The sequence below is a fragment of the Aquarana catesbeiana genome, linkage group LG07, assembly GCF_042186555.1.
Source record: "Aquarana catesbeiana isolate 2022-GZ linkage group LG07, ASM4218655v1, whole genome shotgun sequence".
NCBI lineage: Eukaryota > Metazoa > Chordata > Amphibia > Anura > Ranidae > Aquarana > Aquarana catesbeiana.
This window is the reverse complement of record NC_133330.1, coordinates 73,049,053-73,062,718: the sequence shown is the minus strand read 5'-3', so window position 1 is coordinate 73,062,718 and position 13,666 is coordinate 73,049,053. Positions and strand designations below refer to the sequence as shown.

General features: G+C 41.4%; 1 protein-coding gene across 3 annotated transcripts in view; it reads right to left on the bottom strand.

Annotated features, from left to right (window-relative positions):
- PHF2 (PHD finger protein 2) overlaps positions 1-13,666 on the bottom strand; it is a 441,387-nt gene that overhangs the window by 85,568 nt on the left and 342,153 nt on the right. For all 3 annotated transcript variants that reach the window (XM_073592328.1, XM_073592327.1, XM_073592329.1), the window contains exons 12-13: positions 13,174-13,593; positions 8,691-8,813 (exon numbers count right to left, since the gene is read on the bottom strand). In XM_073592328.1, coding sequence (XP_073448429.1) covers positions 8,691-8,813; positions 13,174-13,593 — 543 coding nt within the window. The remainder of the gene's footprint in view (positions 1-8,690; positions 8,814-13,173; positions 13,594-13,666) is intronic.

Here is a 13,666-nt window from a genome sequence, read left to right as displayed (position 1 = left end):
CAGCAGGCTGAGCGAAAAAATAATATGATTCAAATCCCTCATTAGCACTTTCAGTGTTGACAGGGGAATTCCTCCTGCGGAGCTTTTGTATTCTGACAGCGAGAGAGTTCCTTGCTGTTAGAATACAATGATCAGTGTTTCTGGCTAAAGCCAGCTGCACTGATTGAGCAAAAAATAAATAAAAAACACGACAGGCTGGTTGAACAGAAGTCGATTGAGAGATTGACTTCTGTACAACCAGCCTGCCCACTGATGGATCAAAATTGCGATCCATCTATAGCTGGCTTAGTGTGCACAGCAGTAGAGAGAAGCCAAGGAACTCTTTAACCACTTTACGACCGACCAACACACAAATAATGCGGCAGGGCGACCGCTCTGCACCGGATCACGTACCTATTACGTGATCCCACACTTCTAGGGAGCGCATGCGCACTGCCCGCGTTCCACGCCAGCTGTGATTAGACACATCTGGAGCTGATCTGCGGGTACCGCGGACTCGATGTCCACCGACACCCGCCGATCATTAGGCAGAGCCAGAACGACGATCTGCCTATGTAAACAGGGCAGATCGCTGTTCTGGCAGGAGAGAAGGCATTGATCCTGTGTTCCTGCTGAGAAGGAACATGGAACAATGCCTTCCCCTAGTAAAAGGAGCTCCCACACACATTTAACCCTTTTGATCACACCCCTGATGTTTCATTAGTACAGTGAAGCTGAACTTCTACTTTACTTTAACCACTTGCCGACCGCCTCACGTACATTTACTGAGGGGCGGTGGCTCTTCTGTGCAGAATCGTGTACCTGTACGTGATTCTGCACTTCAGGGTCTGAGGCGCACACGCTGTGATTGGACACAGCGTGAGCCAATCAGCGGGACCGGCGGACTCAATGTCCACTGCCACCCAGCGATCGTTCTGGAGAGAAGCAGAACGGCGGTCTGCCTATGTAAACAAGGCAGATCGCCGTTCTGTCAGTATAGAAGGTAGTAATCTTGTGTTTCTGCTAAGCAGGAGCACGGAACCCTGCCTTCCCACAGTACATGCACTTCTCCCACAGTTAGTAAACACTCCCTAGGCACACATTTAACCCTTTGATCATCCCTGATGTTAACCCCTTCCCTGCCAGTGTCATTAGTACAGTCACAGTGCATATTTTTAGCACTGATCACTGTATTAGTGTCACTGGTCCCCAAAAAGTGAAAAGTGTCAGCTAGTGTCCCGACTCTCCTCCAAAATATCACGATCCTACTATAAGTCGCTGATCGCCACCATTACTAGTAAAAAATAAATAAAGTTTATAGAAGTTTGTAGACGCTATAACTTTTGCACAAACCAATATACGCTTATTGGGAGCTTTTTAAACTGAAACATGTAGCAGAATACATAATGGCCTAAATTTATGAAGAAATCTGATTTTTCATGTTTTTATTGGATATGTTTTATAGCAAAAGTAAAAGTAAAAAAATATTTATATAATAGAAATATTCCTGCGCTACCCAATTGGAAAAAGAAAGAAAGAAAAAAAGGGGGATAAAAGCTGGAGCGCACGTATGCGACTGGACAGCTGCACGCACCGAAAAAGGGCCAAGCATAAACCCAAAATTAAACAGAAATGAAAGAGGGGGGGGGGTGCTGCCCTAGTCAGAAAAAAACTGCTGTAAATCTCCGTATGTGGTCAATTCCTATATACTAATAGCTCATAACACATAAAATCGCATAATAAATGAAACTAGAATAAAATCGCATAGGTTTGTGTTGACACTAAAAACCTTGTGACATCGTGATAATAAGCATCATGTGTTAGTAAAAAGAAATGTGTAAAGACATCTTCATGTGCATATCTCTAAAATGCATTAGATACATATAGAAGAAATAAAAAATGAAAATCAGAAACGTATCCTTACAAATTGTGCAAAACATATGATATAGAGTGCCAGTGCTTAAGGTGACCTAAGTGTCTCTATTCAGGCAAATCAATCCAAAAAAATATAAATGATATAAATAAGTGGCATAATAATAATAAAATGTCCCAACAGTGGTGATTTTAAAATACTGTGCTAATCTGCAATTGAAATGGTAAATGACATGCCAATAAATGCAGCAAACTTAAAGTGCAAGTGTAAAAGTCATTTAAGGTGCGCAAAAAAGTTCTTGGTGCTTAAATAAAACAGCAGTGGGGTGTCTGGGATGCAGTTCACTCTGTGTCCTCTTCGTGCATAATACACTAATGTAGGTAGTGGCCCCTTACCTAGCGGTGCTAGGTCAACCCCAAAATTGTAGCTAAACCGCAAGGTCCTGAGCCTCAAATATTGTTTTTTTTTTTCAAAATTGTCGGTCTTTTTTTGTTTATAGCGTAAAAAATAAAAACCGCAGAGGTGATCAAATACCACCAAAAGAAAGCTCTATTTGTGGGGAAAAAAAGAATATACATTTTATTTGGGTACAGTGTCACACAACCTCGCAATTCTGTTAAAGAAATGCAGTGCCGTATTGCAAAAAAAATGGCCTGGTCACGAAGGGGGTAAATCTTCCGGGGGGCAAGTGGTTAAAGTCCTGAAGAAATGAGTTCATGACATCTTGTGCTGCTTTTCTTATAGAGACACATTCTTTCATTGCGGCTACTATATTTATAACTGACAGAGGTACAAAGCCATTATATCAAATCTGTAAATCGTAACAAAACTACACTATATACAGCCAGTACAAGGGCTAAGGCAGCCCATAGATGAGTCTGTTTTTTTTATTCAACCAGCAGATTGAATGAAAAAAAAGACTCGATTCCCCCATCCATTCTCCCTGCTCGGCTATTGTTTTCTGGCAGTGGGGAGACTTCCTTGCAACAGAAAAAGATTCTGGTATTCTATACATTAGGTGAAAAACTTTCTGTGCTGCAGCTGCCCCCCAGACCCCCCTTTTACTTACCTGAACCCGATCGTTCCAGCGGTGAGCACGAGCCCAGCAGCTCCAGCCGATGTCTCGGGTCCTCATTGGATAGATTGATAGCAGCGGGAGCCATTGGCTCCCGCTGCTATCAATCAAATCCAGTGGCACAGGAGCCAGAGGCGGGGTCGAGTCCTGCTGTCTGTGTCAATGGATGCAGCAGCAGGACTCGGGAGTGAGCCCACATGGGTGCCCTCATGGAACGCGGCTCTCCGTGGGGGCACTCGATGAAGAGGAGGAGCACTGCTGGGGGACCCCAGAAAAGGAGGATCAGGCCACTCTGTGCAAAACCCTTGCACAGAGCAGGTAAGTATGATGTTTGTTATTTTTTTTTTTAAAAGAACCTTTACAATCACTTTAATATTTTTGTATTTGTATTAATTTTAAATACAATAATTGTATCCGACAGTTACAGTATTAAACAGAGGCATACTGCTATATCTAGTCTGCAGTGTCATTTGCAGGCTAAAGGCATATTTTTGTGAATGAACTTCTAAGCTGCATGTTATGACTAGGCAAGCCATAGCTGACAAAGTAATCACATGATCGGGAACCACTCTAATTGGTTCCCGAGCATTAGTGGGGCTTGGAGCTGCCAATGACAGCTCGGTCTGATAGCAAGCAGATGAACACAGTGTTGCCTGCAAGCTGCTGTGCACAGTGTTGGCACAGCAAAAGTGAAGAGAAGGTGCTTTTAAGTGCAGTAAACACTTATGCCCCGTACACACGGTTGGACATTGATCGGACATTCCGACAACAAAATCCATGGATTTTTTCCGACAGATGTTGGCTCAAACTTGTCTTGCATACACACGGTCACACAAAGTTGTCGGAAAATCCGATCGTTCTGAATGCGGTGACGTAAAACACGTACGTTGGGACTATAAACGGGGCAGTAGCCAATAGCTTTCGTCTCTTAATTTACTATGAGCATGCGTGGCACTTTGTCCGTCGGATTTGTGTACACACGATCGGAATTTCCGACAACGGATTTTGTTGTCGGAAAATTTTATATCCTGCTCTCAAACTTTGTGTGTCGGAAATTCCAATGGAAAATGTGTGATGGAGCCTACACACGGTCGGAATTTCCGACAACAAGGTCCTATCACACATTTTCCGTTGGAAAATCCGACCGTGTGTACAGGGCATAACAGTAAGCACGGCTTTAAAGAAGGAGCGAATGGGCATGCTCTGAAACGCGTCCCGCCCACTCTGACATCACTTCCGAGTACCTGCGTTGCACGCTGGTCCAGACAAATCGGCTGCCCTTTCTGGATTTGTACACACAGCTCTCCATCGCTGGCCGGTACAGGACTCCACCTACAGCTATTACATAGACAAGGGAACTCTCCCACTGGACACTATTAATATTGATGAGCCTATACACTTGTACATCTTGTTAGTGTTTTTAATCTTGTTTGGGCTAATAAAGTTTAGTGTTTACTGCACTTAGAAGCGCCTTCTCTTTTGCCTTGTCTCTACCAGAGTATGCTTCTCTCTCCCGGAGTTCTGCTGAGGTGCTGTACCTGACACTACTTGCCCACCATATTCAAGTTTGCACTATGTCATGTACTCCTCTTCCTGAAAAAGTCTACCTTATCCAGAGCGCCCTATTACTGTCTCTGTGTACACTGTTGGCTGAGCTTTAGACATTGTGCAGGGAAATGGTAATCTGCATATTGTGGGAAGGAAGCAGCTAAAGTAAAACTACTTTATGCAGAACAAAGTTATGCTGAGTTCAGGGTCTAAAAACATTCACCGTCCCCTAATTGTTTGATTTGACAATCTTTGATTATTCAACACACATTTGATCAGATTGAATGGTTAATGGGCTAAAAAAAAATTGAGGATCAAAATATCGCACAAAACTTAACATAGTTTTAAAGATAAAGCATCTGGCTACTAGAACTATTTAAATCAATACCATTGAAAACAATAAATAAGTATGTTCATGTGTAATAAACAACAAAAGCCATAAGTGTTAATGAGTACTGATGGAGTTACATTTTAACATCTTATTCATATAAAGTACTGAAAAACAACCTAAATCTGATAACTGTTGCAAACAAAGGTAAGTTGCTGCTAGACTCAGGGATCTCTATAATGTAAGTCCACATATAAGTAAGATCTCATTCCTGTACAGTAGCTGGCTGGTGCAAGCACTATTAGTATCTACTGTATGTATGTATGCTGTAGCTAACAGAGCACCTTGGGCCACTTGCTTCCAGCTCTGTTTTGTACTTGGAGCTGTCACTGAACTCTTCTTGGGCACTGTTGTATGGAGGCTGATGACAATGGATGGGACATGTGCTGTTCACTTGCATCAGCCTCTGTATTCACCACCCTAATCTTTCAGACTTTGACAGAAGCCGCCATATTTCTCAATCTAAGCTTCCAAGGCCACGCTCCCTGCTTAAAGCAGCGTTCCGCCTATTTTTTTTTTTTTAAAGTCAGCAGCTACAAATACTACAGCTGCTGACTTTTAAAATAAGGACACTTACCTGTCCAGGCCCGCAATGTCGGCCCCCGAAGCCGACCCATCCCTCGGCTCTCGGGTGGAGGCATCGCCATCTGGTGGCTTCACTTCCTGGTTCCCAACTGCGCATGCGCGACTCGCGCTGCAAGATCCTACTGGGACCTGTGTGTCTCCCAGAAGACAGCGGGGGGGACAGAGAAGGTGCCGGAGGTGGCATAGATACCCGCGGGTGGCTCTGCTATCTATGCCCGGAAGTGGGAGCAAAATACCTGTATTAGACAGGTATCTGCTCCCCCTCCCCCTGAAAGGTGCCAAATGTGACACCGGGGGGGGGATTCCGAAAAGCGGAAGTTACATTTTTGGTTGGAACTCTGCTTTAAATTTCCATTTACTCCTATGGAGATTCAATGGCAAGAGCAACAAAGGGCAAACATTCTTAGCAGAGGTTGTACAAAAAATATAATTTAAATAAATCTGCTAATTGGTTACCATGGGAAATTCTCTTCTTTTCTCTATTTTTTGGGGGCTAACCCCCCCCCCCATGTTTATTCATTATGGGTGTCAGAAAGGTACTCAGTGTGATTAAAAGGGCAGTTAGCTGCTCAGTACTGTGCCTGTGCCCAGGTAAGAAAACGGGTAAAAAATCAGGACTGCTCATACAGTATTTCTACTCCCTGTATGCATAATTTAAAGATGAACTATTACCCTTAAAGTGTGATTAAACCCACATAAATAAAAACTATCAGTAAATGCAGTATTACATGCTGTTCATACCCACTCAGTCGCTATGGGATAAGTTTTCTGTCTTCTGCAAAAAAAACTGGTTGGTCTTTATCTCCCCTTCTGTCTTTGTCCCCAATGCAGTTGGGAATTTTGTAGAGCAGTATTGGTAGCTCTGCACATGCTCAGTTTTCAGTGAGTTTCTATGTTGAGCATTTCCTCCCTATCACATCTGAGCAGCCCATGTGACTATAGAGTCACACATGTAGGCTTATACACAGTGGTAAATGACAGCCCACTCTCTCCCTATTCCTCCATGTCCACTAACCAGCTAAACACAATGTAGATTGATGGAGGTTTCACCGCCCTGTTATTCTAATGCCCCGTACACACGGTCGGACATTGATCGGACATTCCGACAACAAAATCCATGGATTTTTTCCGACGGATGTTGGCTCAAACTTGTCTTGCATACACACGGTCACACAAAGTTGTTGGAAAATCTGATCGTTCTAAATGCGGTGACGTAAAACACGTACGTTGTGACTATAAACGGGGGCAGTAGCCAATAGCTTTCGTCTCTTAATTTATTCAGAGCATGCGTGGCACTTGTGTCGGATTTGTGTACACACGATCGGAATTTCCGACAACGGATTTTGTTGTCAGAAAATTTTATAGCCTGCTCTCAAACTCTGTGTGTCGGAAAATCCGATGGAAAGTGTCCGATGGAGCCTACACACGGTCGGAATTTCCAACAACAAGCTCCGATCGCACATTTTCCATCGGAAAGTCCGACCGTGTGTACGGGGCATAAGACACAGGCTGGAGGAAAAGCTTGGAAAAGGATGTGACATGGCCTGTGACTGGCAGAAATCCGCCCACACCATATTATTGCCAAAAAAGAATAAAGATTTAATTTCAAATATATATTTATATGACAATTTAAAACAGCTTATTGATATTATTTGTTTGTACTCTGTGTCCCAAAGGCTGTTTTTTTTTGTTTTAGTTTTTTATGTGACCAGCAGCAGAGGACTTGAAGTTTTTCCCTTCCACCGTTTCCCAGACAGTTTGGGAAAGAGCTCATGTGACAGCTGTATATCAATTATGAAAGAAGGTACTTTTTTTTAAATTAAAATAATTACAGTGCCATAAGCCACATTCAGGAAGGAAGGGATATTGCAAATAAACAGTGTTTTTAGTATTGCTTTAACCCTACTGGCAAGTACTAATAGTGGATTAGTAGTTTGCTCAAGAAGGGCAAAGCAACAGGGTTACTGTAATGCAAACCTCCACAGATACACATATTAACCTTCTTTTTGCTCCCCTACTGCTCTGTTCATCTGCTGAGAGTGAAAGGAAAGCCCTGTGTAAGATAAGAGTTGCCAAAGATGGTCTAGCTCAGTGATGGCGAACCTTGGCATGCCAGATGTTTTGGAACTACATTTCCCATGATGTTCAACTACACCGCAGAGCACATGAGCATCATGGGAAATGTAGTTCCAAAACATCTAGTGTGCCAAGGTTCGCCATCACTATTTGCACTGATTGGCCCAGAACGGTGACATGGAGCAAGTCACACGCTCCCCCACACTTGGAATTTCCGGGAATTCCCTTTGGCTCTTGATGCTAAATGGAGTGGTAGGGGAGCAAAGAACAGGTATCGTTTTCTGCAGATTCAAGCAAACCTGTTTTGCACTGAATGGGTAAATACGTTTGCTTTAAGTTCGACTCTGAATGACCCACCCATTAGTACAGTGAAGAGATACTCAAAATCTAAATTTGAGGGAGTAATGGGATTTTATGACACAACTATTTGTGCAAGAATTGTACATTGTGTGAACTTATTGTGAAATTAGCATCTGAATAGCAACAAGACACACAGGTTAATACATTTTTGCCCAGTTATGTGTTCATCATGGATGTTAAAGGCTATGCTCACTTACTGAGAAAAAAATAATAAATGCACATTTTTCTGCAGAAAAAAAATGCGCATTTATTATGCCTTGAAAGCACTGTACCCGTGATCAGTAGATCATAGGTGCAATGCCAGGCTCCTGCAGACTCTCAGTACAGCTACCTGCCCATATGTACATACAGTTATTGGAGAGCAGGAAGATCAATGAACTACAAGAGCGCTCACCAGAACTACAAGCCGCCTGCAGCAATGGCAGATGGTAATTGTAGCTCATTCATTCACTGAACTCTGTAAACAAACGACGTGACTTTGTGGGCGGAGCCCTGCTTGGCTGTGCTGTTTTTAAATTGCAACAGTGGGTGTGAGGAGAAGAACCCCCCGTGTCATGGGGGGGGGGGGTCCTTTAAAGCAGAGATAAGAAATGACCTGGGGGTCACCATAATTGCTTTATAGGCTGTTAGGAGGGGTATCTTGACATGCACTAAATAACAGATGTGTCATGTTGCGTAAAAGAAGACCATATAAGGATCTTTTTTTTTTTTTCTTTACGACCAGCTTAATGAATTCAGTTTTCACATGCTTATTTTGTTTAGGAAAAAGAGCTTTCTCCTTATCAGTACTCCAACATTCACAATACCTTATATTTCCACTTTGCTTCTGTTTTGATTTTATTCTGGTCCCGCATTTCAAACTTTTCCATATCATTGTTCTGTTTAGCTGTCTCCTCCTTGCTGGGGACATTTATCTCCTCCTTGGGGACCTGGAGAAAAATAGAAGTATGGAAGTGTTGGCTAGGATTTGCTTTATCTACTTGAACTGATCAATTTTCAAGAATAAAAAATGTCATGACATAAAAGAATGTATATAAACCCAATCACTAAAATCTCATAATAACTTTCACATGTTAATGTGATTCCAAAAGTTGCATTAAATTTTACTAAATAATAGCAGGAGATCTTGCTATGAAGGTCCTTGTTCAGTAACTTCATGTATGGCGTGCTTCCCAGTTGTGCTCTTCCATTGTCACATGTTGCTCTAATGGAGATTACAAGTGGCTGTGCCTACATACATTGCATAGGTATGTTCCACCACTGTCAACATCAGAAAGCCAATCCAGAGCAATGGGGTGGGGGCATTTGGTTGAGGCTAGTATGGACTTTCATGGTACAAAGGCACAACGTATGTATAAAAGTATAATATTTATTACAAAAGTTGCCGTTGCAATCCAGAGCAATGATGTGCAGCCCACGCTGTTATGCATGTAGACAGAAAATGACTGAAAAAGGCTGGATAAGATCAGCAGCACTGAGATGCAAAAAAAGGATGAAAAACCTTGAACGTTGTAAATTGTTTATGATACACATAATGTTTTAGCAGACTAAGGGCTTGTGAAGACGGGCACTGCTGTCAAACGCAGGCTTTTACATTTTAATGCAGTGCAGCTCAAAATACATGCAATTTAATGCTAAAGGCAGCATCTGACATGCTTTGCATGCAATGCAAACACATTCCCAATAGAACATCTAAAAGAAATGCAACACAAAAAAGGTCAAACGCAGCCTCAGAACTGAAATGTACACTGTACTATTGAGGTAAAGATGAATTTACTGACCTGCCTTTGATGTGCGTATCAGTGAAATTGTATAATCAGCCACACTCCAGATGGCCAATGACATTACAATACTAGAGGGTGCTACAATGGCAAAGCAATGGATGGCAGCTTTGTATAGTAAGCCAATAAATAAAAAAAAACGTTGCAATCTGCATACAAAGATGAGGAGCCTTTTGTTGGTCACATAAAGCAAGGCAAATGTCACTACTGCCAGATGAAGGAGTCTGTAGGTGGCATATTGGTGTGGTGGTGATGATGTGTTTTTTAAATGCATAATAAATGCAGGTAAACATAATCTGTGCACAAGCCCAAAATGGCATCCAATTAGAGGTTATATCTATTTTACCAGATATAATAGGGTAGTAAAAAGGGCTATGTGTAAAGTGCATTAACCTATGAAAACGTGCAAGAATATAAACTTTTCCCTGTTTTACTGCTCTAAATAATTATTCTTTTTCCTGCAGATAACTGCACTTTGGACAATCTTACTAGACAATCATTCTGGTAAACATGATATATACCATATGCGTGTGTGTATAAATACAATAAATATATATATATATCTATCTATATATATCTGTATATAGATATACAGATATATAGATATATATATTTATATATATAGATCTATATAGATATATATCTATATAGATATAGATATCTATATAGATATGTATCTATATATATATATATATATATATATATATATATATATATATATAGGATAAAATAAGTATTGAACACGTCACCATTTTTCTAGGTAAATATATTTCTAAAGGTGCTATTTATTGATAGGAAATTTTCCCCACATGTCGGTAACAACCCTTGCAATCCATACATACAAAGAAACCAAAACAAATAAGTTTAGAAATTAAGTTATCTGTAATCAAATGGAATGACACACAGAAAAAGTATGGAACACATGAAGAAAGGAAGTTGCAAAAAGGCATTGAAAGTCAAGACACCAGCTGAAATTTATCAGTAATTAGAAAGCAATCCTGTCCCTTGTCAGTGCAAATTAATATCAGTTGGTTCAGTCTCAACTGATGGCCTATGAAAAGGTGTCTCATTACCAGGGTATCACACAAGTAACATCTCATGATGGGTAAAAGCAAAGAGCTTTCTTAAGACCATTGCACACTTATTGTTGCAAAACATACTGATGGCATTGGTTACAGAAGTATTTCTGAACTTCTGAATGTTCCAGTGAGCACTGTTGGGGCCATAATCGTGAAGTGGAAAGCACATCATTTCACCATAAACCGGCCAAGACCAGTTGCTCCTCGCAAGATTTCTGACAAAGGAGTGAAAAGAATTATCAGAAGAGTTGTCCAAGAGCCAAGGACCACTTGTGGAGAGCTTCAGAAAGACCTGGAATTATTGGTATAATTGTTTCAAAGAAAACAATAAGTAATGCACTCAACTGCCATGGAATGTATGCACACTCACTAGACTCCATTGCTGAAGAAAAAGCATGTTGAAGCTCGTTTAAAGTTTGCTGCACAACATTTGGACACGCCTATGAAATACTGGGAGAATATAGTCTGGTCAGATGAGACCAAAATTGAACTCTTTGGATGCCATAATACACACCATGTTTTGAGGTAAAATGGCACTGCACATTACCCTAAAAACATCCCAATACCAACAGTGATGTTTGGAAGTGGGAACACCATATTGTGTTTTTCAGCATATGGTACTGGCAAACTCTATGTCATTGAAGGAAGGATGAATGGAAAAATGTACCAAGACATTCTTGATAAAAATGTGCTGCACTCTACCAGGATGATGAAGATGAAACCAGGGTGGACATCTCAGCAAGACAATGATCCCAAACACAAAGCCAAGGAAACTCTCAATTGGTTTCAAAGAAAGAAAATAAAGCTGCTAGAATGGCCCAGCCAATCACCTGACTTGAAACTAAAGATCAGAATTCACAGAAGAGGCCCACAGAACCCTCAAGATTTGAAGACTGTGTGGAAGAATGGGACAAAATCAAACAGGAGGTGCCTTGAAGCTGTCATTACCAACAAAGGATTTTGTACAAAGTATTAAATACATTTCAGTTAGCGTGTTGTTTTGGTTTCTTTGTATGTATGGATTGCATAGGTTGCTACCGACGTGTGGTGAAAAATTCATGTCAATAGCACCTTTAGAAATATATTTACCTAGAAAAATGGTGACATGTTACTAATGTAATAATGTACCAAAAGCACTTTTAATATTAGAAGCCACTGCATCTCAGTATCTCATAAGTTTAGGGCTTCTTTACAAAAGGTGCATGGGGTCTCCTTGATCTAAACGGAATTTGCTACAGCAAGCGGTTTCCAAGGTTTCTGTCCTATGTAAGGCTTCATGTACACGGGACGTTTTTACAACCTCTCCTGAGCGATTTAACTTGACAGATAGTAGTCGATGTTTAAAACTTCCGTTTTGCCGTGTTTACATGCTGCGTTTAGCAATATTTTGCCGTGTTTGTGTTTAGAAGTGTTTTTTAACCGTTTGCCGACCAGTACATGCCGATTTACGTCGGCAGAATAGCACTGGCAGGCAAAAAGGCGTACAGGTGCGCACCCTTTAAGAAGCAGTGTCACGAGCGCGCGCGCCGTGGTCTCCGTGACCGTGGGTCCCGCAGACTCGATATTCGCTGGGTGCTCGCGATCGTGTCACGGAGAGGAAGAACGGGGAGATGCTTTTGTAAACAAAGCATTTCCCCGTTCTGCCTAGTGACAGGACAGTGATCACTGTCCTGGGTGTTGAAGTCCAACCCCCTAACAGTTAGAATCACTCCCTAGGACACACTTAACCCCTTCACTGCCCCCTAGTGGTTAACCCCTTCACTGCCAGTGTCATTTACACAGTAATCAATGCATTTTTATAGCACTGATTGCTGTATAAACGACAATGGTCCCAAAATAGTGTCAAAAATGTCTGATGTGTCCGCCATAATATCTCAGTCCCGATAAAAATTGCAGATCGCCACCAGGCATGGGCAGCCGTTCCCTCAGAGCGCATGCACCGATGACATAATCGGCACAGTAAACAGTAAATATCTCCTGAACGGTGCACGTTTAGGAGATATTTACAGTACCTATAGGCAAACCTTATTCTATCCATGGAGGTTTACAACCTCTTTAAGGTCCTGGTCTGGTATATCATCTGCTTTCTTAGGTAATTTTGAGGCTGCTCTGGTACACCAAAGCCTTTATAGGCTCTTGAAACATCATTTCAAATATGCAAGAACAGGAGCACCATATAAATGTTAATGTCCATGTAAAGTTTAATATGGTCCAGAAAGACTCTTAACTTATTTCAGGCCTCTATAACGCCCCCTTCATCAGGGTCATATAGATGGGCCATAAAGGTCATTATATAGGTTATGATTACTGCTTTGGTTTAAATACTTTCAAACTCAAAAGGATGCCTCCATATTTTGGCACGGCATGTGTACTTATTAGCTCCAAATAAACAAACTTCTCTATCCAAGAATGAAATAATATGTACTCACCGTAACCTTCTTTGGTGTGTCAACTTTAATCAATGCATCCTTAGTGTGGGCCTCGAGAACATCGAGGTCTGGAGTGGTTGGTAGTGATATGGGCGAGTCTTTCATCTTCTTTGCCTTCTTTTTGCCTCCCTCCTTATTTTTTGAAGGTTTGGGAGGTTTAGGTGGTTTTGGAGTTTTGGGTGGTTTGGCACTTTTGACAGGTTTTGCCTCTTTGGGGGGTTTAGGAGGTTTGGGGGGTTTTGACAGTTTTTCACTTTTATTGGTCTTTTTTTTCGTAAATTTTTCCATAGGTGGTGGACTTTCTGGCACTGGTGAGGGGGGTTCTTCTTTCGGTTCGCTCTCGATTTTCTCCACAATAATATTGTTGCTTTCTGGGATGGTGTTGGCACTAATGTCTGTCTTGGTGACTTTTGATGCATTCTAGGTAAAAAAAAAAAAAAAAAGAAACATGTAAAATGTAGTTTACCTTTTTTTAGATAACTGAGCAGGGAAG